At 51.3% G+C, this 26,948-nt stretch overlaps 3 protein-coding genes across 11 annotated transcripts; 2 read left to right on the plus strand and 1 right to left on the minus strand.

Annotated features, from left to right (window-relative positions):
* Window positions 1–1,120: 1,120 nt before the first annotated feature.
* On the minus strand, window positions 1,121–5,066 carry MRPL37 (mitochondrial ribosomal protein L37). Its single transcript, XM_040073243.1, has 7 exons — window positions 4,673–5,066; window positions 4,274–4,457; window positions 3,704–3,819; window positions 3,021–3,206; window positions 2,586–2,743; window positions 1,905–2,108; window positions 1,121–1,346 (listed from the first exon to the last, which is right to left on the minus strand). The coding sequence occupies exons 1-7, from the start codon at window positions 5,064–5,066 to the stop codon at window positions 1,269–1,271; spliced, it is 1,320 nt and encodes a 439-aa protein (XP_039929177.1). The 3' UTR covers window positions 1,121–1,268.
* LOC120756685 (NADH-cytochrome b5 reductase-like) lies at window positions 5,040–15,927 on the plus strand. 9 transcript variants are annotated; one of them, XM_040073246.1, is made up of 8 exons: window positions 5,317–5,497; window positions 5,588–5,926; window positions 6,520–6,699; window positions 7,527–7,675; window positions 8,795–8,882; window positions 11,927–12,031; window positions 13,125–13,328; window positions 14,891–15,927. In XM_040073246.1, exons 3-8 carry the CDS (start codon window positions 6,523–6,525, stop codon window positions 15,092–15,094), a joined length of 927 nt encoding a protein of 308 aa, XP_039929180.1. In that variant the 5' UTR covers window positions 5,317–5,497; window positions 5,588–5,926; window positions 6,520–6,522; the 3' UTR covers window positions 15,095–15,927. The 9 variants fall into 9 exon arrangements, with proteins under 9 accessions (XP_039929184.1, XP_039929182.1, XP_039929180.1 ...); XM_040073247.1 differs by lacking the exon at window positions 5,588–5,926 and adding an exon at window positions 6,201–6,412; XM_058421797.1 differs by lacking the exon at window positions 5,588–5,926 and adding an exon at window positions 14,700–14,782.
* A 3,446-nt stretch (window positions 15,928–19,373) lies between these two features.
* CDCP2 (CUB domain containing protein 2) lies at window positions 19,374–26,899 on the plus strand. The gene is made up of 7 exons (XM_040073095.1): window positions 19,374–19,492; window positions 20,109–20,235; window positions 21,900–22,247; window positions 22,329–22,673; window positions 23,126–23,479; window positions 25,917–26,095; window positions 26,278–26,899. The coding sequence occupies exons 2-7, from the start codon at window positions 20,127–20,129 to the stop codon at window positions 26,590–26,592; spliced, it is 1,650 nt and encodes a 549-aa protein (XP_039929029.1). The 5' UTR covers window positions 19,374–19,492; window positions 20,109–20,126; the 3' UTR covers window positions 26,593–26,899.
* Window positions 26,900–26,948: the final 49 nt, after the last annotated feature.

Below are 26,948 nucleotides of genomic sequence, written 5' to 3' on the forward strand. Positions count from 1 at the left end.
CCACTGCGTGTGACAGGCTCCACAGAGCACAGCTCTGTTAAAATGCACTCCCAAACACCTGGGTGCAGATCACAGGCCTGAGCAGATTTACTCTGATGAGCCGAATTAGGCATCCCTCGAACAGGCAGGGTTAAGATGGTGCAAAGCAACGCAACGCTTAGGAGGTTGTTTCTCTTTCAAGCACTTCTCCTAACTATCAGGGATTTGTTCATTTAGCTTGCAGCCACTGCATCCCGATTTATAGGGTGCAATTGTCGATCTCAAATGTGACTGGTGAGCGCTCCCAAACTCTGCGGAGTGGAGCTGCCTGATGGGCTGGGGCTGGGACACACAACTGGGGTGTTCATCCAGATGGCCAGGGAGCACAAAGCACAGACCAGCCTCTGACACCAGACACCGAAGCGAGATGAATTTCTTGGAAATGTGCTCTTCCACACCTTAAAATAGCGCAGGCTGTCCTCTCCCTTCCCATGTGCTGGAGGGTACCAGAACTGCAAAACATTCTACATTTGGCTGCAGCTAATTTAGCTTTCATTTTACAAAACCCACACTAATCCCCCCATGTTAAAAAGAATACGCTTCCTGCTCAGTTAACTCTGTGTGGCAGGAAGAAATTCTTCCTTTGTATTTTTAGCAGCAAATACCAGCTATAGGCACCAAAGTTTCCCGCTACATTCTATACCACTTTCCCCAAAAGCACAGGTCTCTTCATCCAGGATTGGGGGATAAAAGGACTGCGGTTCTACAGATCCAACAAAGCGATCCCCCCGATTAAGTGCTTTGGGAACTAAGCACGGGGCAGCACGACACATACCACAGCAGCCAGGAGTAAAACAAAGTCAAAGGCAGGCAGAATGAAAAAGGCTCGTGGCTCAGGCTTTCCCCTTGAAGCTTTGTAAGTCTCTTCTGCATTCAGAGGGACTCAAAGCAACCTCGGGAATGGGTTTGAGTCTGGCTCTGTGCAGAAGCACACTGAGAGCAGAGCCTGCGCAGAGGAATAATGACTGGCTTATGTTCTCCCCAGGCAATGGAGGCAGAGTGCAGGAGGATGCATCTGATGACTTCTCTAACCCAAATCCAGAGGTGAGCCCCTAAAATGAAAGAGTTTCTTCACGCACTATTTAGTTTAAAAAAAATTTTTACTTTCAGTAACAATATAATTTATTTTTTTTAAAGTAAATTAATCCACCTTTCTTTAATTATACGACAGTTCTGGCAAAGAGAAGCAGCAGGTACAGTTGGTGAAGTATTTCCATTTGAGCTGAATTTCACACAGTTCCATGCAGATACAGTGCCAGAAACTTCTTGAATGTGTCTGGCTGAAAGCCAAAAATTCCAGCGGGCTTCTGCAGAGAAAAAGACATGGATGCTCAGTTTGCAGTGAAGTGATTAATGTAGACAAACAACGGCTTTAAACATGCTTGAATAAGACTTTCAGGCATGGCAGCTTCCAAATTGTGCTCTCCCGCCCCAGCGGGGTTTGTGTGGGGGCACTTCCACTGGTGTCAATCTCAGAGGGCAGAACCCCTTTGCCTGTGAGTGAGATTCCCCTCCCAGTATAACCAGTACTGGCAGCCCTGTGCTCTATTCACTTCCCAGAGAGGCTGTGAGTTGTTTGTGAGCTCTCCCTTCCTCAGAGCTGGTTTTAAACAAGCACATTATGAGATGGTGGGTTACACCTGGGGGTATCTGTACTTAGGAGTTCACATTAAGCTCGGCAGGTTGCACGTCAGCACTACAAATACTCAGGAACTGGTGCCCTCAGAAACTCCTGCTTAGGTAAAAATGAGACCAGTGTCCACTTCAGGGGGTTTAAAACCTCCTGCAGCTCTGTGCCAGCTTCCAGACCCCCAGCTGGGGTGAAAGGGCAACACTTCCACAACCATTTCCCAAGTTTTCCTTACCGTAACAACTCTCTTCTTGACTTCTGGGACACATTGGGCTCTCTCATACAGGTTCTGATCAGAGTCAATCCAGACTAGATTTTTTACACCGTCATTAGAGACGAGGTCTGTTGTATTTAACTGGAACACCATGAACTGGAAGAGCTGTCCATCTGTGCCAATGCTTTGCACCACCACTGGCTGCTCCAAAACCTTGGAATCATTCTAGGAAAAGAAGGGGCATGTGGGGAAGAATGTTTCAAAGGCTAGTTACAACAGAAATTGTATGAGTACTTGCTGATTCTGCATCTTTGGGTTGGTTCAAAGCCAAGATTTTAATAAATATATTGTTACCTTGCCCAGAAAATTACTCTAGTCAAACAAGTTTTGAATGTAGATTTTGTATTTTAATTAAAATTCCTCCTTCAGCCAGCAATGAAGTGTCAATTTACATACTGAGCTGTGGGATGGGTTAGAGTTTTACAGCTGAACTTACCCCCTGGTTCCTGCCCATACCACCCCGCTGCATCACAAACACGCTCATTGCTGAGCAGTGGATTTCTGGATTTCTGAAGGTTGAGTTTTCACCTCTGGACAGGGAAGCTTGGATGTGGAAATTACTGTAAGGGGCTTTCAGGCCTCCCTGCACCGGCTGCAGCATTAGAGGAAGAAGAGAGGCCCAGCAGCAGCCTCTGTACGTACCCCGTGCAGCGCCTTGGCCTTGGCCAGAGCGTTGCCAAAAGCAAACATCAGCATTTTAGCACGGAGCTGCTCTGGTCTGAACCTGTCCGTGCGAACGTTGGCAGACTCCAGGAAGAACAGGGTGTGAGGATGAGAGTAGGGATAACCATCTCTGAAACCTAAAGGGCACAATCATGTCAGAAACTGCTCAGGAAGACACTAGGCAGCCAAGGTTTTCTCCCACTATCTTCAGGAATTGTTCGAGTAGCTTGCTGGGGTTTAAGTTCTTGCTCTCAGTCCTGCTTAGACAACGATATACTCACCACAGGTCTCACAGCAAACCTGTGCACATTTCTCTGTCCCCTCATTCCCATATGCTTCCCTACTCTCAGCTGCTCCCAGAAGGACAAGGACTCCCAAGTTAACCCAAACATATTAATTATCATCAACACCGACCTGTATCATTGAGCTCTTTGTACACATTCACCTCCTGAAGATCGATTGTAGGCGCAATGGGATAGAAGGTCTCCAGAACATGTTCTTTGGTGGCCAGGATCTCCTCCTTGGAGGCTACTGGTGGTATTGGGGTCATAGAGTTCATGAGTATTCCACCCAGGCCACGGACCTGAAGGAGGATGGATTCTGGGGAGGGAAATCAGGCTATAGTCAAACACTGGTGAAATAACACCAGGGGAAGGTGTACATTTCCTTTTGCTGGTCTGTTCTGCAAGGCTCACTCTCTCCCCCTCACCTCCAAACTCATCTTAAATAGGAGCTCAGCTTTAGGTTCTTCTTCTAAAATGCCAGTGTTAATTGCTGAGGTTAAGTTCTTAACTAAGTGTCCTCAGAAAAACAACAGCACTGATTTGGGACACAAAAAAAATGAACAATCAGGCCTAAGACACTGGTTCCCTTCTCCCACCATCCTGTCAGTGTTGATTAACACATAATAATCTCCTCAGGGACAGCATCCTGCCATCATCCAAGGCTGCCCATGCCAACAGCACTATTTAAACCAGAATTACCTGGTTCCAGAAATTGTTTAATTTTTTTCCAAGTCCTCAGCCTTAAAGCCAGGGGAGTTTTACTATTTCTCTTATCTTAAAGAGGTAAATGTTTCCACCACAGCAGCAACTGACCTCTTTCCCACGTTGCTGCTATCCTGCAGTTTCTAGCCAACATCCTTTTACTGAGAGAAGGATATTTCCCAGACATTGACCTGCATATATGCATCAGGTTTTCAAACAGCACTGGGCTGTAAAACAAGAAAAGAAACAGTTACATAAAAATGAGATCATACTAGCAAGCAGATGCTTCTGGGGCACAAATGCTGTAAAATTACTATATGTAAAACATATAATGGCATAACACTCCCAAACAGTTAACAGAGATTGCAGATTGGTATCGCACACACCAGGCCTGTTTCAAGTTGGCAGAGGTAATGCTTACGATTATTTTAAAAATTGATACTCTGCATCAGCTAGCAGCAGATCTTGAGTTGAAACAGAGACATTGGCCTGAAAGAAGCTTTGATCTGGTGTAGTATTTATGTCAGTGCTACTGTCAATATTCAGAACTGGGTTTTATTTGTTGTTTTGGTGGTTGGTTTGTTTGACAATCTGGCACACGGCAGACCCTCTTTCCACAGAAGAGCTGTGTCTGAATTTTCTCCGTAGCGTTTTAAACCTCCCCTACAGCTGAGGACTCACCAGTACTGCTCCCTCCTGGGAGCCACCTCTCTCGTGTCCCAGAGCCGAGCATGGGACACCACGCGTTTCGCCCTCTCCTCGAGCTCCTGGAGCCCAAGAGCCGGGTTATCCACAATGGCCTGCACGGCTGGGGGCAAACCTTCCACGAGCTTCGTCTTGGTGAGCCACTGCGCCTGCCGCACCCCTGGAAACACAACCCAAGGCCATCTATCACAGGCGGCAGTGGCGATCCCCAAGGCCGCCCTTCCAACCCAAGCCATTCTCTATGTGACCGAGGCTGCCTGGCAGCTCACGGGGCTGGGCAGGCTCTTCACAAGCCCGTGTTTTATGCTCTGTGCGAGGAGAACCCTTGGCAGGCGGAGAAGGGCGAGCGCTTGGGAAGGGGGCAGAGTCTGGTACCTTCCAGCATACGGACACCCTGATGGCAGATGTAGCACCCGCGCTCCTTGTACAGCGGCATCTCCTCGTAGCGCGTCCCCGGCGAGTGCCAGGGGTCGCGCCAGCCGCGGTCCCAGGGCGGGAAGCGCGGCCGGGCCAAGCCGGGCACGTAGTGCAGCCGTTCCGCGTACGTGACGGTGTCCAGCTCCACCTGCTCCCGCACCGGCCGCGGCTCCACCATCTCCGCCAGCACCTCCCGCGGCGGCCCGCGCACGGTCCAGGGCGTGCGCGGAAGCGGCGGACGGTGGCGGGGCCGCCCCGCGCGGGTGGCGATGCCGCGGGTGAGGCCCCGCGCCGCCGCCGCCGCCGCCCCCGCCCGCCTCAGCGCTATCGGCCCCGCCGCCATCGCAGCCATCCACCTCCTCCTCCCGCCGCCGCCTCAGCGCCCGCCCGCCGCCATCTTGGCGAGGGCTCTTCCCCCACTCCACCCCCGGTGAGTGACGGCGGCGGCGGCCAATGGCGAGCAGGCGCGCCCCGCGGTAAGGGAGGGTCGGCAAATTGCCCGGCGGGTGAGGGCAGGCGCTGGGTTGGACAGTGGGAAGATGGGCGGGGAGAGGCGCCTCCTCGCCTGTGGGGCGGGGGGGCACTTGAGGGACCGTCCCTGGGTGGGAGGCGGCGGGGCGAGCGCCGGAGTCCCGGGGTTGGGGCCGCTTTGCCCCGGCCGGCCCGTCCGAGCCGCCGGGCGCGCTCAGTAAGTGCTCGAAACTCTGGAAATCTGCGCAGCCCCGAGCCCGGGCGTCTCGGACTCACCCGCGGCCACGTCGGGTTACCCCCCGTTCATAACCCGTGAGTGCGGTGGGAAGCCGAGCCAGTCGCCTTTGGTTCTCTATTCCGTTCCCCGCCCCCGTCCTTAAAATAAGTGTGTTTCTGTTTCAGGGGTGAAGGTTACTTAATTAATTGACCTTGACAATTAAACTGCTGGAAGCGCTAAACGTTCGCTTCCTCCACTTCGTCACCCGTGGCTTCATAATTTCCTGTGGGCCGCTTTGTGTCCGAGGGATGCGGGCACAAGTGCGGTGTGAGCAGCTTTAACTCAGGCCCTGTGTCAAAACAGCCGGGTCCCCGCCAGGTCTGCAGCCTGGGTTCGACCTGAGGAGCGTTCCGTGGGTACAACTCATTCGGAAACAACGGGAGCAAGGGATAAAATCCTGTGCTTCTTCAAGGGATGAAATCCTGTGCTGCTTCAATCCTGCGTTTCTTGGCCTCCCCTGCCCTGTGCGTTTAAAGCCGTATATTCAAAGCCCATAATCAAAGTGGTTGTTTGCCTGAGACTTTGCCCTCTTTGCCTCAAGTCTCTTGGCTCGGAACTTTCTCTGCTTTCAGCTCGCTGCCCTCTCCCGTTCCAAAGCTGCACAAAACTCGGGCCACATCTGGCGGCTGGCTCTGTTGCCCATTGTCCCGGTGGTTGGGTTTGTCACCCTTTCTCCTGGACCCAGCAGCAGATTTTTAAGATGTTTCTGCTCCGGGTGACCAAGCTGCTCTTTTGTAGGAAATCACGGCGGCGGAACGAGCAGGATTAAAAGGTGCAGCTTTGGCCGGGCAGCCTGTCTGGTGAGGAGGGCCTGAGGCTGGGCTGAGGCTCTGCTCTGGGCCGGTGGCTGCGAGGTCTGGCATTCGTGCAGAGGCACTGAGCACTCGAGCTAAAACGGGGTGTTGCAGACACAGATCAGCGCCAGGTTTTCCGTCTGATACACGTGCGAGGTGCTCGAGAGAGATTTTCTCAGTCCTTCTCCGAAAACACCCAGCTGATGAGCACGCTCTGCCTTTCGTCGTCGTGCTGGGTTTGATGCAGGGCTTGTGTTTTGCAGGCAATGAGTGACAACGAGCAAGACTGGCTGGCTCTGAGGCCCCAGGAACCTTCTCCATCCCAGTGCTGCGGCAGCGGCTGCAAGCCCTGCATCTACGATGTGTACGAGAGGGAGCTTGCACAGTGGGAGAGAGCCAAAGCAATGCAAGACAAAAGCCTTCTCACGGGAAAGGAGGAGCAGGTCGATTTATCTTCATCGCATCCTGGATCCTGTGCTTTGATTGTACTTGTTCGGGTGTGGGGTTGTGGTGATGGGTGAGGGATGCAGGGATGGATTCAAGTCGTGCCTTAAGAGCGGGCTGTAAATGCAATTCCCCAAACTCAGCCTTCACCCTCCCCCTTGGCCACTCTCTCCCTGCTGTAATGTGATTTTCCGAGTGTAGAGTTCTCCCTGGTGTCGCATTACAGCTCTGACTCTGCAGCTTCTTCTCTCCGAGTTTCCTCGGAGAAGCTTTGTTTTCCTCACCCTTCTCATCTTTGCCTGATTTTTAGAGTCATATTTTGATGCTGTGAAAAAGCTGTGTTGTGTGTGGTGGAGCACTTGTCTTCAGAGTGTAATTTTTAAGCCTGTCAGTGCCCTTTTACGTGAAATTAACTAAGCTGGGTCAAGCAAAACAGATCAGCTGAAGCAACTGACAATATTTTCTGTTCACTGTGGCCATCAGCAGGTTGCAAAGTTGCCCCCAAAGCAGGGCTTGCCTCTTTTAGCAGAATTATTTCTGTTTGTTTCCAGGCATGAGAAAATGATCGCGGTGAATCATAATAGGATGACCTTGCTTAATGTAATTTAAAAAGGTGGTGGTGGGGAGAAATGCAAGATCCCAAAGTGCACGCTGCAGAACATGATAATGAATCAGCAGAGAGCTGGAATTTGCGCCGGGCCTCGGTGTTTAATACACGTCCTGAGTATCTCTGGCACGAAATTAGCGCGCACGTTTGCTTCCAGAGAAAAATGAAATAATAAAAGACACCATCTAACCAAGTAATTACTTATTGTTGTTCTTGCAGAGCAATAATTCAGAGCTGAATCCAGATACATTCACTGCATTCAGCGTGAGCTCGGTGGAGCAGCTGACAGAGGACACCTACCAGTACAAATTTGAATTACCAGGAAATAGCAGCCTGCGATTGAGTTTAGGACAACACATCGTGTTAAGGTATTGTTCTCTGTGCTAGTTAAACAGTCTGCATTATGTAACCTAACACGGAGGGTTTTGTCGATAGACAAAGGCTTCATAGCAGGCAAATCATGATTTCTGTACCTCCACAATGACACAGATGAAAGAGCTCGTGAGCTCGCTGCCCCTACTAATTCTATGTTAAAAGCTGTAGTTTTCTTCGGCATTATTCCTGCGTTGGTGGCTCAGAAAGAACTAGGTGTGATTAAGAAAACACATTCGCAGAGGGAAAGATTTAAAAGAATAGATCTTACAACGGATTATTTACTCCAGCGTGTTGGAATGAAGACAATAAGCTGCACTTGCCCCAGAGCTCAGTATTTTAGGCCCTGTATCTTGGGGTAACTCAGCACCCCAGTACCCAGGCACTGCCTGACTGATTTCTAGCAAAACAACCCTCCTGTGTAGCTTGCTGCTTGCCAGAAAGGGGCCACTTGGGGAAAGTTTCTGTCTCTCAGCCATCTGTGGTGATCATTGCCAGATAGAGAAAGTCCTGTTAGGATGCCATTGATGTGCATCTGTTGACGTCCCTGGTACGTTCAGGGCTGGTGTGTGCAGCTGGCTCTGCTGACAGCACACGCTCCTCCCTCCAGCCCTGGCTCATCACACAGTGCAGAAAAAGGTTCGGTCACTTCAATCAGCTCCCGTGGTCAGTAGCAAAGAGCAGGGTGGATAATTCCAGGGAAAGGGAACACTTACAGGAAAATACAGGCTATATTGACGAGGCCCGAGGCCAAGGCTGTGCCTTGGCTTTTGTTATTTGATTACCAGATGCTGACTGGATGCAGAAAGTGACCCCAGCTCAAAAGGAACAGCAAACTTAAGTGTTTTCTCTCCCCTTTGCCAGTCTTGCGTGTTCTTACAAAATCCCTTTCAGGGGTGTGTCCAGGAGCTGGATGTGGTACAGCTGAGGCCACCACAGGGAAAACAAAAGGTGCTGTTAGCCATTATGTTCCCCTTGGATTTCTGCCTCTGGAAGGGGAATGTTTTGCATCTGTGCACAGGCTGGGCCACTGGGAAGAGGACCCGTCTCCCAGAGAGCTGCAGGAGCCCCCCCAAATGACCCAAGTCACAGGGGTTTCCTGTTTCTCTTCTCAGAGGAGTGCTGAATGGTTTGGAGGTCCAGAGAGCCTATACTCCAATTAGCCCCAGGAATGCAGAAGGTTACTTTGAAGTTCTAATTAAAGTAAGTAAGCCTGGACAACATGGATTAGAGTATAAAGTGTTTTCTTTAGGAACCAAGCATGCTTGTCAGTGCTTCAAGTAAGACTCTCTCGAATCCCTCATGGACTGTTTTCTCTGTTGTTTTGAAACATTTGTGCTTTGCTGATAAAGATTGCAGCTTTTCCCACAAAAATGAAAGCAGAAGTTGACACAAAAACAAGTTTTTTTGCAGCAGTAGCCCTGGGATATCACTTGGGAGAGCCCCTGGGATGGAAAGATGTGTCCATTCCACTTCTCTCCTTTCATTTTGCTTTTTCAGGCTGTCTTTGAAATCATACCCATTTGTCAGCCCAGCTGAACCACTGATTTTGGGAAATGTTTGCCCTTATCCTCCCCTCTGTATTTTACTCGAAGAACACCCCTCTGTCAGTGGGCAGCTGCTCCTGGTGTGCAGACAGGGCTCTGGAGCTGCAGTCTGAGAGGGACTTTGCTGCCCACAGGGCAGAGGTGTCCGACAGGCACAGGCTGCATCTCTGGAGGTGGACATGGTGGCAGAGCCCATTTTGGACAAGTGTCCTCACCTTTATGGAGCCAACCACAAAATGCCAGTTGAGTTCAAAAGGATTTTATAGGAGATTTGGCTGGAAATTTGTCTCGTGTAAGTCTTCAGGGTGCTCATAAATGATTATTTTGTGTGGCAAATACTGACTTGAACGTTTTTCCAATACTGCATCCGTATTTCACTAGGGATTCCTCAGGGCAGACACAGACTTCAGTACAGGTGTGAAATTCAGACTGCAGGGTATCCCAGGTGGCTTGCAGAGAAGGGCCTCTTGTCCTCTGCCTGTCTTCCAGGATTTCATGTTTCTGGGGTTTATTATGCATTGTGTGTTCGAACACAAACCCTGCTCTTTAGAGAAGTGAACAGCTTCTCTAGGACACCTGTGGGAGGGTCATTTCCCCATTCTTGTGGCAATTGGTGTGTGGTAGGGGAGAGAAATGTTGCATTTGAGTTGCATTAATAGGATACATTCACAGGATGGCTGTGAAATTTCATGTATAGCGGCTCATTACTCACAGGTTTTGCATTTCAATAATAATAGTAATGATTGTAATGATACCTTTCCTTTATACAGAACCTTTCATCCCAAAAGGAGCTATAGTTATTCTCTGGCAGTGACAAAAGAGGTTGGCAACACCCAGTGTAAAGCAGCCATTTTTATAACTCACTCTGTAGGTTGTGGTATATTTTACACTATTGAGGCAATTTTGGGAAGTAGTATATTATTATTACTATGCAATCCAAGCACTGTTCAAACCCTTCTGTCTCCTGTTATTACAGCATTGCATTTGTGATACTACAGTTAAGAGTGAGGGAGTTGCCATTTACAGAGCATAACCCTCTTTTTGAGTGATTTTATAATGTTAGGGTTTCTCTCCATGTAAGACGGGGTGTGGAAGTTTTCTCCCGGGAGATAATTTATTTTTTTTTCTTTTTTATTTAGAAAAACTCATTTTAAACCCACTCAATCACTTTTCACTTCATTTTTTTGGAAATAATTTTGGTGAAAGAAGGATTGTTTTAGCTTCCATTACCCCGGTCCTTTGGGAATAGGCAGTAAGTGGACTTTTCTGTTCTTGCCTTGGGTTTCTGGATGCATTTGAAGAAGGGAGGTATAAAATTTTCTTCTTTGAAGCAAGTGCTCACTCTTTGCATGAGACTTAGCACCTGCCCAGAGCCCTCTGAACATAAAAGAATTCTGACAATAACTCAGAGCCTGGATGTGTGTGTGATTTACCTTTTGAATGTAACAACCGGTGCTAATACCTCTTAATATTTCAGGTTTAAGTGAGAGGCTGGGAGGGGAGGAGCATCTGTGTTCTTTCTTAGCTAACGCTGCTTGCAAGCACAAGCACAGGATCTCTCACTCGCTTTTTCTGAGCTGCCTTGTGGTTCACCAATTTTGTTTGCCTGCAGTGCAGCTTGGTGGCCAGCCAAGGCACTGGGGTGTGGAGCCGGGCTTGTCTCCAATGCCTGTGCAGGAAATACCCCCAAATACACTTCTTTTGTGAGGGCTGGAGCTGCCAAAGGCTTGTATCATATCTTCTGACCCCTGGTTGCGTTGCTCTTCCCCAGGCTTACCCTTGTGAGATGCATTGTGTGCTGCAGCTTTGGGTTTTTCAGCTCTTGCTGCTTGGGCCACTCCTGTTCTCCGGCCGCATCCCAGACCGTGGCCGCTCTTTTGTTCACATTTTCCTCTTAAAACATTCAGTGGTCACACATTTAGGGCAGGGATGGCAACACAACTGCTTAGATGAGCCTTTTATCTTCCAGCCTCTCGTCCTTTCTCTGTTTGCAGCAAGCACTGAGCCCTTCTCCTCAGTCATGAGTGAGATCAGCATTCCTGCAGGCAACAGCCTGGATAATGTTGTTTGTGCCTGGTAGAAAATGAGGCAGGTTTTTTGCTCGTGTTTTTCTTCCATGGGGCCAACATTAATATACTCTTTTGGAACTGTGGAGGCATCCCTCAGCATCCAGATGATCTTTTCTGGAAACAAAGAGTTTTACAAGTGAGAAACCTGATTTGGGGTCACTAATTGTATCAGCACAGCATCTGAGAGATTGAAACAAAGCAAGAACTATGTGGTGTTTATATAACTAACAGTACCCAGAGGGCATTCCCACACCCCATACCCTGAGAGTTGGAGAACACTTGAAGGCCTGCACTGTGCTTTGCATTCAAGACGTCTTCTCTGTGTGCTTTGTAAGCAAGAACTCTGATAAGCTTTTTCCAGTTTTGGAAATTCAGGCTGCGTGAGAGGGGGTTTGTGTTTACATTATAGTCAAGCTGGAGTGGTTCCAATATGATTTAATTTAAATGTCTTTGTTTTGGGTATAACTTAGAGTTATTTTTCAAACAAAAAGATCTTTCTTTTTTAAATACACGAAATGGGATTTTTGTCCCCTTTTTTTTAAATGTAGATAACTTTATAATCGACTTTAAGCTGGGAAACTTTCCAACGGAGTATAATTATTCTTTTCTTTTGTGCAATGTTTTTTATTAGTGCTATGAAGCTGGGCTAATGTCACAATACATAAAAACGTGGAGAAGAGGAGACGTGGTCTTTTGGCGTGGGCCGTTTGGAGGGTTCCCATATCAGCCTAATAAGGTTAGTTCCTAAGAGCCATGGGATGCTTCAGCCTGTGACAGCAAGCTTTGTTCAATACTCTGAGGGGAGGACATCAATTTGATTGCTGTTTTCATGATTGTTTTAGAGACTTCCTGGGTTTCTGTACAGTGTGACAGCATTAGCAGTCAGTTGGAGCATCTTCTTGAACCGCAGAATATTTAAGAGGGAACAGGAGGTGGATGGGAGACAGGAGAATATTAGCAAGGCTCTGTGTTCATCACCTGCATTAGGAGTTCCTGATGTGCCTAACAAAGGGAATTTCTTTGCACCAGCAATGAGTGTGGATGGGTTTTTGCCCGATTTGACCCACACCTCTGTGTTGTGACTGAGTAGGGGCGGAGGGGAGGTGTTGATCTGCTCCTCTCTTGGGTATTCCCTGAGCTGTTGAGGTGTCAGGTCGCTCCCCAAACGCTGATCCCACCTGCCAATACCAGGCTGGCTGCAGGGAAAGGCAGATCTGGTTTCAGGGGGAGGCTTCTCACACACACTAATTCAGTTACTTAATTCTGACCTTTCAAATGAGGAGCAAATTTGAAACACTGGTCATTAAGGTCCCAAAGCCTTTTGGGTTTTTTGGTGGATTTGTTTTGGGTTGGTTTTTTTTCCGCCCAACACAAGGAAAATCTGAGTGGCCAAGCTCTATGAAGAGCATTTGTGTCCTGCTTCCTGACACACTTGTTTCTTTCAGAGGACATTCAGGATTTTACTTTGCAGGGAGCATTTACTTACAGGGAGCATTTCCAGTGGAAGAAAACACATAGTGGGTCAGCAAAGCGTACTGCAGAATTGAAACCGAAGCATGAGTTAATTGAAATCAAGGCTAAATTTAGGATAAATTGTTATATTTGGGTAAAATCCAGTTTTGTTCGATTTGCTATGTAAACCCTTTAGATGCTATCTGTAATCCTTTGCAGAAAAACACATTTCGGGATCTGAATTTACCAGTTCATGACCTTCTGGTATGTTGTTTCTCAGGAGACCCTTTGCCAGGGTGGCAGCAAGAGGAACTGACCGTGAGCACACCCATTTCCAGCCACCTCAGCTCATTCCAAATTCTCTGTTTTGTTGCTAGCATGGAGAACTCCTCATGCTGGCCTCTGGCACCGGCCTTGCACCGATGATTCCCATCCTCCAGTCCATAACAGATGATGAAGAGGATGAAACCTTTGTAACTCTTGTTGGCTGCTTCCCTACCTTTGACAAGATTTATTTAAAACCTCTTCTGCAGGATTTGGCTCGGTACTGGAATATTAGAATATATTATGTCCTCAGCCAGGTAAATAAATGGATATGAAGTGTGTTTGTGTGAGGGTTCTGGCTGCCTCCTTCACTTTTCCATAAGCATGATCTTCATTCTTTCCCAGTCATCTGGCCTAATTCGTGATCCAGTAGCTGCTGTTCTTAAATGTACATGCTACATGCACTCACACTGCTGCTAGTCTGGAGAATTTTGGGGAAGTGGCCATCACTGTTCCTCTGCTTTCCTACCTGCTGTTCCTGTTGGTTATTCCCACCCTCCCCCATATCAGACAGTTGTTGCCACACCTAAACAGTAAATAATCTGCTTTTTCTTCCTAATACCAATGCCTTAATTTCTCCTCATCTTCCATTCTTTGCTCATGGCTAGAGCTCTCCTCTGGTGTGCTAGCATCAATTTCCCAGCAATTATTTTTCCTTGCTGACCCATTTTTAAACTTCTAAAAGTTGTTTCCCCCTCTGTAAAATTACTTTTCTGCCACATTCATGGGATGAGGGCATACATCTCAATGGTCTTACATTCTGAGCAGTCTTTTTCATTTCCTTTTGGTCCCAAAGTTGCCTGTGTTCTGCATGGATTTGGTGGTTAAAAATTATTTCCGTCAGAAATGAGGATTCATTGCTGGGAGGATATAGAAAGAATTATTTATGCTAAGGGAATGAATCCCATTGCATTTTTAGTTCCTCAGATGAATCATTTCTTGTATCTCTCACGGTGGAACTGCCTCATACATTCTGTTCCACGTGTGGCCTCGGCAAGATGAGATTTGGTAGAGGGAGAAGTGCTGGTGACTTGGACACCCCCTCAGCTGCTCTGTAGGAGCATAACCATGACTGTCTGTGGTGACATGGCTTGAATGCCCTTTTCAGGGTTTCAGGTTTAAACTCTTTGACTGCTGTCTCAAGAGCATGAGGAGGTCTTGAAATTCAATCAGCGAAGGGCACGAAACCCACCTGACCCCTGTCAACACTGTCTGCCCCTCCTCTCTCCCTTTTCCCTCTTCTCTTAGCAGGTTTGTGGTAGTCCAAGGCTGGCTCGTGCATCCTCCCTCTTGGGATTATGTATCTGTCTGTATTTCATTGTGCTGCCTGTCACCACCACATCTGAGCACCTTCTGCTCCTGATTAATTGCAGCAGGGGAGTCCCTGCTGGATCCAGTGCCACAGGATCTGACACTTCTCTTGGGATCAGAGCTGAATTTGGAGCAGAGCTGGCTTCTTTCAGTTTTGGTCAAGGGAGATGTGACTGAAAGAGACTTGGGAATGGGAAAGGCAATAGAGAGGAACAGACTTAGGGCTTGGGAATAGGAAAGGTGCCCTGGGAGATGGTTCTCGATGGAGAAGGTTCTGCAGAATTTATTAGTGATACTTACACTCTGGTTTTGTTCAGTCTCCTCTGAGTGAGTGGCCAGGTCCTGCAGCAGGGGAAGATTTCATCTGGGCTTGGGAAGAGGACTGCAGCACTCAGGAAGGGTCAGTGTCACCCACGTGGTGTCACAAAGGTGAAAATCATCCTGTGCTCTACTCTGGGGGAAGGTGTCCTTTTCAACATCTCACCCAACAAACCTTTTACCTTTCCAGGAAACTTCACTGGAAAAACTTCCTTGGAGTTATCAGGAAAACACATACACCGGTCGTCTCAATGAAGACTTGATGAAGACAATAGTAAACTCCTGTCGAAGAAAGCCATTTGTATTAATTTGTGGCTCTTCTGCATTCAATGAAGATATGAGTAGATACTTGAAAGCTGCAGGAATTGAAGAAAATTCCTGTTTTGTCTTTTAGCAGGACATTCTTGACCTGAGGAACCTTAGGCTGAGCCTTGGATGTCCTCATTTCTCTGCAGACATTGCACAAAATGAGCTTGCTCAGAAGTCTGAGCTCCTTGGAGCAGCTGTTTGTTGATCCTCGCTCTGGGGTGTTTTAAGGAACAGGTGCCATTCCAGAGTGGCTGGTACATGGTGTGCCACCCACACCTCAGGGACCAGCATGGCAATTTTCATGGAAGTGCAATTTTAAGAGAGAAATCTCCTGAGGGGGTACTAGAAAGCATCTATGCACACAGCTCTGCTGTAATATGATGATTGGTGACTTGCTTTGCAATCTGTGTTATTCTGCAGTGGTGTTGTGCCCTGTTAGGTGTCCAGAGGAGAGGTATAATCCTCAGGGATCCTTGGCAGGCCAAGGGGACAGCAGAGTCGGGATCCTTTTGGTTCTGTCATGTGCAGGCTGATGTCAGGCAAGTCCCTTCAACCTCACTGCCTCAGCTGCCCTGTTGTACACCAATACAGAGAAGGTGGCACTGATCTCTGAAAACAGCCCTTCCAAAGCATTTCCATTTCCAATATGGAAAAAGTACCCCTAAGGATGGAATGATACATTCTGTCTAGTGAGAACTGAGGCAGGCTGAGCTCCTGCCCTGGCACAGCCTGTGTTACCTACCCTGTGCTTAGCCCTTGAAATGCTACCTGGGGAGACAAAGAGCTGGTCCTACAACTGGGAGAGTGTGATTGGGTTGTGGATGCTGTCTGTCAGGGAGGACGGTTGTTTGCTTTCCATGTCCCCTAAGTGTTGTGTCATAGCCCTGGCTCATTAAATTGAACCTCTTCACAAATAAACAGCTGCTTGGTGTTGTCACAGGACTCTCTCAGGTGCCTGAGGTGGTTCCCTAAGCATACAGGAACGCCACCTGAGGAGGGAAAGCTGCATGGGGTCTGCTGGGGTGCTTCCCTGTGGGACAGGGAGCAGAGCCAGGGAGCTGCCTCAGGGATGGCAGCCTGGCACAGCACCCAGCCTGGGCACCTGGTCCTCTTTTACAGCCCAAAATGTTGCTGCTTTTCCTCTGAGGTATCTGCTATCCACTCTTTTAACCTCTTATACTGCTGTGTTCAGTATCTATACCTGGAAATACAGCTTCCCTGCACACCTTGTGTTTTTCTGTTCATTCCCAGTTCGTCCTGTGTTGGGGTTTTCCAGGCTGTGTCAGATGATTATTGCATTATCATTCACGCTTCTTTTGTACCTGTGTCTAGCACTACACCTTACACAAAGGAAATGTATTTTGTTACACAAAAACCACAGCGTGCACTGAAGTGGTGGCTTGATTCACACATTTGGGAGGGAGTGTAAGTTCCCTTTGCACTGCTGCGATTTGTCTGCAGTTACCAAATGCCTGGAATTAATCAAGTGTAGCTGCAGCTTTTATGTTAACTTCCTTGGAGAAAGGGCTGACAAGAAAGCCATCCATCTTCCTAACCCAAACTGGGGTTCTGGCTTTAAAGGCATGGAGATCCAAGGAAGTTGTCCGTGGTCAGTCCAAGGAAAGCTCTCATCCCCAGTCCACACTGTACTTCAGCCTCCCTCAGTCACTGCGTAGTGAAGGTGCTTCTTTGCACACAGGCTGATAAAACAATGAGATGCTTTCTCCAGTTGCTCTCCCTGCTTTGGCCTTAGCTAGGAATATAGAGGAAATATTTTTTTGTCAGATACGAAGTATTTGAAAACCTTACTTCTCCTCTAGCTCTAAATATTAAGCCTGTTTGAGATTTTGCTAAAACCACACCCCACCTTTTTGCAAAGGCCCAAGGTAAAAAACTTCACGCTCGCCTTGGAAAAGCGCCGGCTTTCAGCGTGAAAGCTGGGACTGTTCCTTTAAACACAACCCCAATATGTCTGGGTATTTCAGCACATATGGGCCACGATGGTTAAACCCTACCCAGCTGGTCCGGCCGTTCTGCCGCGCCGCTCCCTCTTTGTTCGTGGCTCAAAGGGAGGGTGGTGAGAGACGGAGCAAGCTGTGAGTGCTGCGGGTTGCCATCCTGCGAGGGCGGGCTGCGGCCGAGCGGGAGGAGCGGGGCATGTCCCGCCCGAGGGGACAGGGGCTCTGCGAGACATTCTCCACGGGGGAGATGATGTCCTTGGAAGCAGGAGCTCGAAGGAGCCTTTAAACCGCCCGCAGGCACTTTGTTCTCTATTTTCTGCCCTTCTCTCCCTTCCCCCTCCCGCCTTTTGTTGTTTCTCAGGCTGGCTCTAACGCGAGTTCCCTCATCCCAACCATCCCCCATGGGGACAGCCCCTTTCCGAGGATGGCGCGGATGCCGGCAAAGGCAGGGACGTGGAGTGGAAGGGCTCTGGTGCAGAATATTCCTTGCCAGGGGAAGATGGGAGGTTTCCTTCCCTCTGGAGGCCCAGAACCGCCCCGTGGTGGCAGTTTGGTGTGGATTCGGTGTCGGTGCTGTTGGTGGCTGTGGCATCTGTGGAACCGGGGGTGTGTGAGCGCGGGTGGGAGGCTGATGCCCAGCCAGGGCAGGGGCTCACACCCTGCCCACCCTGCCTCCCCTGCCAGGCTGGTGGGATGCTCCTGGTCTCCGGCTGCCCCCAGGAAGCCCCAGCCACCCGTGCAGCACTGTGCAGGGGAGAGGGGCTTTGCTTCGCTTCCTTTCTTCTTCCTCATGTGCAGCCTAAATACCTTCTTAATTTCATCTCATTATTTCCTGCCTAAGTAACTCCCGTTTCTCCTGGGGACCGTTTTTAAACCTTTGATCTTCTCTGAAGTCTCACAGTCCTGATCACGTCCTTTCTGTTTAAATGAATCAAACGCCTTTTTGACTCATGGTTTATAAATTTGCCCGCAGAGGAACAGAGGCACACCTTGAAATCGCCCACCGCGTCTGTGGCTGGAGCAGAAGTACCCAGAGCACCTTCCAGCCAGACCTCCTCTGCTTCCCCGCCGCATGTCGCCGTCCCCCTGCCTCCCTCGGCCCTCCCACCCTCACTCTTCAGCTGACAACCGGGTTGCCTGGGCTCGGCCCAGCCTGGGATGGCCGTTCCCGGGTCAGGGGCAGGGTGGATGTGCCGCTGGTTGATGGATGCCGTCTCCCGGGAGCGGGGCACAGCTGCCGTGCTGCACAGCCCCGGCTCCCCTCTGCCGGGGATGGCCGATGCAGAGCGCAGCTGAGGGGAGGGACAGGAGCAGCTGTGCAGGTACCCCCGTGTCCCGGGCACTGGCTTGGCGCTGAGGCCCTGGTGGAAAGGCTGGAAGACAGCGGGTGTTGCCCGGGATGGGTGTGGTGAGGATAAACATGTTGCTCCATAGTGCAGCGAGGCACAAGCGGGGAGCACTTTGTTCCTGAGCCCGGGGAGTGGTGGCTGGGAGGGCTGAGCACTCCTCCTGGATGAACCAGGGTGATGGAAAATACCCAGGAGATGCCCCTGTGCCACGGCCAAACCTCGCCTGCATCTTTGCTGTGTGGGCCCGCACTTGTTGACAAGGACGGGCCTCCTCCCCAAGCCATTAGGGAAGCAGCTAATTAAGCTCGATAATGATCCTGGGAGGTCAGCAGGAGATGCACCAGCATTGCAGCATCTCCCAGAGCCTGTACTGGGGCAGGATCTCCACACAGTGCCCGGGGACAGGGGGAGCTGCCCTGCTCCTCCTTTTCCATTGTGCTCTTAGTCCTGGTGCTGCCGGGGTGATGCAGTGCTCAGTGCCCCGGGACAGAACCCAATGTTCCCTGCCTCAGCTGGGCTTAGGATAGAGGGCTCCTGGCTGGGATGTCCCAATGCTCCCGGCAGCCCTCGGCATGGCTCCAGCAAGGCTGGGCAGTGGGGAGAGAGCCTGTACAAATATTATTGTTGTTGTTATTCCCCATAAATATATGCAGGCACTTAACGACCTTGGCATGGAGCATTTCCTGGGGATTCATGACCAGTTGGCGTTAATGGTCTTTAGCTGCACCTCAGGCCATCAGCTCCTCCCAGCCCATCATTAATCCACAGGAAATGTCTCGAGCATCGATCCTCATTGCTTAATTAATAAATGCAACTTGTCTCCTGCCTGTGATTTAGAGATACTCGCTGCTTCTCTCCCTGCTGCTTTGAAGGTGACTTTTTTAGTGCAGGTCCTTCACGCCGGGAGGCCCTCGTGGGATTTTGTTTCCTGGCATTCATGTGGGTGTGGGCTGTGGCAGCAGGAAAGTCTTTTCTCTCCTGGGCGGGAGGGAAGGAACTGAGCCGCTGTTGGGTTTGGGGTTTCTCCAGCTAATGTGGCACAGCGCAAGGAGCACATCTTTCCCACCAAACCCAAAGGCTTGCTCACCTTCAGCTGAGTGCATCCGAGAGCCTGGGCGAGAAGTAGCGTGAGCCAGCATGGAAGAACGTGGCAATCCTCCAAGGCCTTAGCAGGTTCTATAATAATCGATGTTTTTCGCCCATGAGTCACAATTCATCTCTAATCTTCCTCGGGGGAGGTGGGATTTGCTATCTTTAGTGCTCACGACTGCCGCTTTCCCGGGCTGAGCATCCCGCTGAGCCTGGGCTCCTGCTGCAGGGATGCTGACCTGGCAGCCGGCACGGAGCTCCCTGTTTCTCTAGCCTTCACCACCAGCTGGCTTTGTGCAGTGGGTGCCGCAGTATAAATCATGTTAATTCCTGAGATGCTTTTCCGCGGTAAGTCTGAAATTCCCATTTTGGTTCGCTGGCTCGCCTGGCGAACTAAATTATTTTCATAGCCCCTTAAGGGCATATTGTCAGCCCAGACTTATTGCCGTTATACACCATTTCTGAAACATTAATATCTCTTCTAAATATAGTGTATTGACAAGGTATCTGGTACAGTGTAAATCCTTGGGACATTTGATCCAGATCATTAAAACTGAGTGAAGGAAGGGAGGAATAGATCAAGTTACCTTGCTGCTCTTAATTCAAACAAGCGATGAATTATTCATTCCGCTATTAATTCTACAGTCCTCCTGCTTTTTATTTATTTCTCTCTTTATTTTTTTTTTTTTCCCCCTCCCAGATAGACAGCTCCAAAAGGATGCTCGGTGTGGGGAGATTTGCCTGCTGGAGGATGGGGTGCACAGGGCTGAGCTGTCTGGCAGCGCTGGCCGTGCTCTGTGGGGCTCTCGGGGATGCTCCCAGCAGAGGTAAGAGCCTGGTCCCAGCTCCCGGTGGGCTGGGTGGGCATTCGTGGTTCCTGAGGAGGGGAGGGCCACTTGCAGGTGCCACAGTGGCTCTGGGGTGCGAGTGGGTTCCAGCTGTCCTGCAGGGAGAGGGGCTGGCTCAGGCCAGGGCTGAGGAGCTGGGACCTGCAGTCACTGTTGTGGTGGCAGCAAGTGTGGGACACTGCTTCGTGCTTGGGATTCTGCTTCGTGCTTACCTTACTGAGGACTGCAGGTAGGGTTTGTCCTGTTGTGTTGTGCAGGTGCTTTAGTGAAGGGTTTGTTAGTTTCTGGAGTTGCACTTGCCTATATAAATCTATATACACATACACATTTATATGAGAATGTATGCACGTATGCGTATGTGGCAGGCGTGCAGTAAACCTCTCACCTTACCCAGATAAAAAGTCCCCCAGGATGCAGGGCAGGGTTAGCAGATGACACAGTCATTCAGGGGGTAGGGTGGCCCAAGCCATCCCCCATCCCAAAATGGAAGGGCCTTTCTCACAGAAGGGCTGAGCCAGAAATCAAAACCCATCCCCGGCCCTGGTGCCGGTGCTCCTGAGGCCACACCACTGCCCTGTGGTGCCTGTTCATCCCCCACATACACCCAACTGAGCTTCCCAGGGCACCCCCAAGGCTCCCAGCCCTCCATCCATCCATCTCTCTTCACCATGGCTGCTCACCTCTCCCACAGGCTCCCCTCTGGGTATTTCAACAACGTTACTCCTTTAGTACCAGCCCCATGTTACTTCACTGCCTATCCCCAGTGATTACCAAGGTGATTTTAGATCTGGCCAGACACACCCGTGGTGCTGCATCCCACACATCCCAGGTCCCCTCCTTGCTGGGAGGTCACTGTGCCAGTGAGCACGATGAAAAGCAATGTGCACAGGCTGACTATTGATTTGCAATATACTTGGCCCAGATTGATGGCAGCGAGCGCCCAGCCTTGTTTGGGAACCCACACATGTCTCCTGAGGGGGCTGTGCAGGGTCTGCATCCCTCCCAGACATGATGTATGTTCCCCCTGTATCAGCCTCTTCACCCCAGGCCTAATCAGACCCAGGGGCAGGTGACAGCCGGGCCCCTCTCAGCCTTATTTTATAATAACCATGTCTCAGTATAAAGATTTCATTAGGAAATCGATCCCTACATGCATAACTCATTGTTCAGCATATCGAGCCCTTCACCCCTGTCTCTCCCAGCTCGAATTCTCTGATACCAACCATTATATGGAGGGAGTGTGGTCAGTGGGAGGCACAAAGCTGAAGGGCTGGGCAGCTGGGGCACCGGCGAGCCTGGTACCGCTGAGCCTTTAAAACTCACTCCCAACTTCCTTTCTCCCAGCCATAAAACAGGTGGGGATTCTGTGCTGTCTCTGGCAGGACAATCTCAGGGGCACAGCTGTGCCCTGCTGCAGCCCCCACAGGGCAGCGTGGGGAAAAGGGGATACACGAAGGGGTGAAAGGTGATGGGGGCACACGGGTCCTCTAAGGAGAGTGGGTGGACAAGCCCGGTGGAGTTCTGCAGGATGCTGGTGTTCTGGTACTGTGGTGGTGGGTTGGAGCTGGTGTTGTGCATCCTGTCTCCATTCTTTTAGGCTTCCCCTGGAAAGGGAACATCACACCCACTTCTGTGTCCTCCAGGCATCAAATGCGGGGGAGTACTTTCAGCACCCTCTGGCAATTTCTCCAGCCCCAACTTCCCAGGGCTGTATCCCTACGAGACAGAGTGCACGTGGCTCATCGTGGTGGCCGAGGGCTCCTCCGTCCTGCTCTCCTTCAGCCACTTCGAGCTGGAGTACCACGACACCTGCGCCTACGACTACCTCCAGGTCTACAACGGGGCTGCCCGGGACCGGGGCAACCTCCTGGGCACCTTCTGTGGCCACAGCCCCCCGCCAGCCTTCTCCTCCGCCTGGCACGTCATGGCCGTGGTCTTCCGCTCCGACCGGCACGTGGCCAAGCACGGCTTCGCCGCTGCCTACAAGAAAGGTAGCGGGGAGGTGCGGTGGTCACTGGGCGTCCATCCATCTGTCCTCTTCCACCGCCCTCACCATCCTTGCCTCCTTGCAGACGCCTGCGGAGGGCAGCTGACGGGGCTCTCTGGGGAGATCACCAGCCCCCGGTACCCCGAGAGTTACCCCAACGACGCCGAGTGCCGCTGGAGCATCGGCGGGGCCAGCGCTGGTGGCCCCCTCACCCTGGTGTTCGCTGACTTCCAGATGGAGGGCGGCCAAGGCTGTGGCTTCGACTACGTGGCCCTTTTTGATGGCCCCACCGTCAGTGCCCCCCGCCTGGGACGTTACTGCGGCAGCGCCCGCCCGCCCCGCACCGTCTCCTCCACCCCACACCTCCTCATCGTCTTCAAGTCGGACTTCAACATCGGTGGCAGGGGCTTCAAGGCCCATTTCTACTCGGGTGCGGGGGTCTCAGGGTGGTGGGGCAATGGGAAGGACGTGGGGACAGGCACTGGGGTTGGGGTGGTGATTGTCTCCCTCCCACAGCAGCAAGAGGAGGTGATCATGGCGGGGATGCCTCTGGGGAGAGCCCACGAGATGATGGTGTGAAGTGTAAACTACCACACAATGCAGATGGCATCCCTGTGGTTATTCCAAGCCCTGGCTGCCCTCTTGAGCAGGACAAACCCTTGCTCATGCCATTCCCTGGGGATATGGGTTGCTCGTGTAGGACTTTGCCTTGGGAGTTTCCATCCCCCAAAACCGCTGGCTGTCCATTGGCCAAACACAAGGCTGGGAGCAGTGAGGTGAAGGGCAGAGCATCCTTTAGCAGTAAAACAAGTGATCACTCAGCACACCCAGGAGGCTTCAGGTTTGCTTTTGATTTTTCCTTTCGCCTTTTTCCCTGAGCAGGCGAGTGCCAGGAGGTGTTCACCACCATCAAAGGGAATTTCTCCAGCCCTCAGTACCCCAACTTCTACCCCAACAACCTGGAGTGCCAGTGGAGCATCCAGCTGCCCCCAGGCTACCGAGTCAAGGTCTTCTTCCTGGACATGGAGCTGGAGGGCCGGAGCAGCCTGACGGGTGACTGTGACTACGATCACTTGTCTGCCTTTGATGGTGGCACCGAGAACGGATCCCTGCTGGGGCGGTGGTGCGGGCGGGAGAGCCTGGCACCCGTCACCTCCCACAGCAACCGGCTGCTCCTGGTCCTCCACACCGACCGCAACACGGCCAAGAGGGGCTTCTCCGTCTCCTACGTGGGAGGTAAGGTCCCACTTGGGTGCTCCTCAGTTCCATGGGGATGTGCCTGAGGCCATGTGATTTCCAGAAGGATCATCAGTGCAGGTTCCCGTCTGCAGGAGCAGAGCCCGTGGCTCCTCAGGGATGGGGTGAAGGAAGGCGTGGCGAGTGAGCTGCACGTTGTGTTTAGTATTCAGGAGATGCTTTCCAGCTGCAAATCCCTGTGTGCCTGCCACTGCCATGCTCCTGTTTCTCTCTCAGGGTGTGAGGGAGAGAAAACCCGGGGGTTTTTGATGAGCCAGAGCAGGTGACCAGCTCAAGCATCACAACCTTGTTCCCTGCTCCCCTGGATTCTCCAGCCTTGCCAGCACATGGCTGAGCAGGCAGACATAAACCGTGTCCCCTCCTCCACTGGCAGCAGCACAGGAGGGCAGGACCCCCAGGGCACAGCATTCCCAAATCCACCTGGTCAGCCCTGCCTGGCACACCCCTGCTGCTGGCGTGCCGTGTCCCAGCCAGCATGTCTGGCCTGTCTGCAGCTGGTGGGAGGAGCAGTGTGTAACCTTCCTGCTCTGTTTGCCAGCCTTTGCACCTCAAACGCCAGCAAATTTATGGCGCTTGTTGTATTTCAGGATAATTACATCCGAGCAGACCTGTGGGTGAGGGATGATTCAGCCAGGGGCAGCCTTTCCAGGAGTCTGGAGCCAGAGCAGGGCTGCTGGACTGGCAGCACAGGCGCTGGGGAGGCTGGCTCTGGGTGTTATCCCTCAGCTGCAAAATCGTTCTTCACTTCCAGCATAGCAGAAGGGATTTGGAGGTATGTGGCTCTTGGAGTTAGAGATGGGACAGAGTGTTGTCCTGAGCCTCTGGAGGGAGAGAGGTGGTACTGAACATTTTGTCGGGCTGTAGTGTGCACAGCAGGTCTGTCCCTGTCCTTTTCCCGCTGATTTCTCACTGGTTTTCAGCTGTGTGCTGAGAGAGACGGTGTCACTGCTCCAGAGGGGGCAGCCTGCAGACAGATAGATGGGGTGCTGCTGAAAAGCGGGGCATGTCCCATCACAGAGAAGGGTGTGACATCTCCTGCGTGCCCTGGTACACACTGCCAGCTGTGTGCTAGGGGAGGACAAAGGCTTGGATGTGAAGCTGAGCCTCCCTCCGCAGAGCTGAGCCTGCCGGCTGTGTTTGCCCAGTGATTCCAGCATCTGCTTGTGATTAACGTCCTGCGTGTCGCATCCAGCTGCCAGCGCTGCCAGGAGAGCGGCTGCTCCCTCCGGGCACACCAGCCTCTCCCTGCCACCAGCTTCCTCAGGAGCCCACAGAGGCAAAGGGGCACCTCAGCCCCTGCATCCACACCCACAGCCCTTCAGCCATGCAGATATTTCCCTTCCAGGCCCACCAAAAGGCATGGCTTGGGTGGGGCGTGTGTGATTTATGGCCATTGAAATGAAAGCCTTCAGGCCAGGAGAGAGGATCCACTTTCTCCTCCTCTCGATCTAATGCACTTTAGTTATTTGGTAGATCTTCTAATGGTTTTATAATGCACTAAGAGAAGCAAAGTGACACTATTTTTTCGTATTGATTTTATTGCATCTTCCCAGTTTCGTAAGGCCGAGATTCAGAGGGAGCTGGAATAATTCAATAATTCATATTGCCCAAGTGGTTAGTTCAAGCTGAGCAAGGATTCACTTTAAAGAGGGGGGTATTTTTCCTCCCTGGTTCTTTCTCTGTGTAGATGCTTTCTACATCCAGAAAGGCCAAACACGGTGCCAGAAGGAGAGTGATGGAGAGGGGCTGGAGTCACTGTTGCCTTGCTCTTCATCTTGGCATCATGGGCAGCCCAACAGCAGCGCCCTCTGTACACTGCTCACCAGCTCCCCATCAAAATTAGCATTCTGAGCATACTGGAGGGCTGGTGATGCTTGGGACTGTGCCTGGGCTGGGCCATTCCCCAGGAGGATGCCCCAGGGCCATGGACCCAGCTCACCCTTTCAGGAGGGCCATATGGCTGCATCACTGCAGGGCGTGCATGGGGTCCCTCCAAGATGTGTCTCCTCTGTTTCATCAATGTAGTGTCTCTTGCAGGGGCGTTGTAGGATGCAGGGGAGCTCTGTGCCCATGGCAAACCATCCCCAAAGCTCTCGTGGTCTGGTCCTGGGCAGCAGCTCAAATGTCCTGCTGGCTTTGCAGTGATGGAGAGTGGCAGTGACAGCAGGTGTTGCCTGTAATGTCACTTGTGTGTCACTTGGAGACCCAAGGAGGATGAGGTTCAAGAGGGTTGATGGTGAGATCTCTCCCTTGGGCAGAAAGCAGAACAATTCCTGGGAGCCATCCATGTCTGCCCTTGGCATGGGACAGGGCTAAAATGCTGATATTGATTGCTTTCTGCGTTCTGGAGGTAGCTTTTTTCCTGAACCCTCCTCAGGAGTCCTACACGTGCACCCTGTTTTCTCTATCCCAACAGTTGTGCCCATGAACGTCAGCTGCACCCGGACAGACTTCCACATCCAGATCCCCGTGCAGTCCCTGGCCCAGCTGGAGAGGAATAGGATTTATTTGGGTACCCCCTCCTGTGCAGCCCAGGTGGTTGGCAGGAACTTCAAAATACACACCAGGTTTGACACCTGTGGCACTGAATCCCAGGTAAGCGATCAGCAAACCCACCTTTAAAGCAAGCTGTGCAAATGGTTAGCCCTGTGCTGGCTGCAGGGAGGTATTCCCAGTCCCTCTCACATTTTCCCAGTAGCTACTGGTCTGATTCATGGCCAACCCCTGTGAAAAGGAGCCGCACAAAGCCCTGATGAGCCGTGTCTCTTGCCTTGCAGAGACGCAACAACACCTCCATCATCGTCAGCACCCTCTACATTGATTTTTCAGTGGGAGACCAGGAGGACATCCACCAGTACGAGGTGCAGTGTGAGCCAAAGAGGAAGGAAGCCTCGGTGACCCTTATTGCTGGCCCAGATCTGTCCAGGCTCAGGCAGGCAGAAAACCTGGTGGATGCCGAGCAGTGGGAGGGAGAAGCGATGGATGCCCGTGAAATCAAGAGCCAGGACACCAGTGACATCGTCTTCATCAGCATCTGCATCCTGGCTGGGCTCCTCATGGTCATCGCAGTGGTGGGGCTGGTGCTTCTGTAGGATCCAGCGATTGCAGTCCAGGGCAGAAAGGCACCCCAAAATCCATCCTCACCCCAGGCTGAACCCTAACACAGCTGCCCAAACAGAGACACAGCTCCCAGATCCCAAAGCTGAGCCTGAACCCAACCTCCACCTCTTCTTAGTGCCTGAAAAATCTGGGCAATAGGCAGCCGTTTCCCTTCCCAATTTGTTTTCCTCTGTCTCAATCTGTCCATTTGGCTCAGGAATGCAATTCTTGCGCTCCCTAACTCTTCCCACACCTGTTTCAATTTGTTTTCCCTGTAGTGCTGCTGCTTTCAGGAAAGTAACGTTGTTTGCCGATGGCTGCAACTCTTCCTGTCAGTTATTTCTAGCTG

Source organism: Hirundo rustica, chromosome 9 (assembly GCF_015227805.2).
Source record: "Hirundo rustica isolate bHirRus1 chromosome 9, bHirRus1.pri.v3, whole genome shotgun sequence".
NCBI lineage: Eukaryota > Metazoa > Chordata > Aves > Passeriformes > Hirundinidae > Hirundo > Hirundo rustica.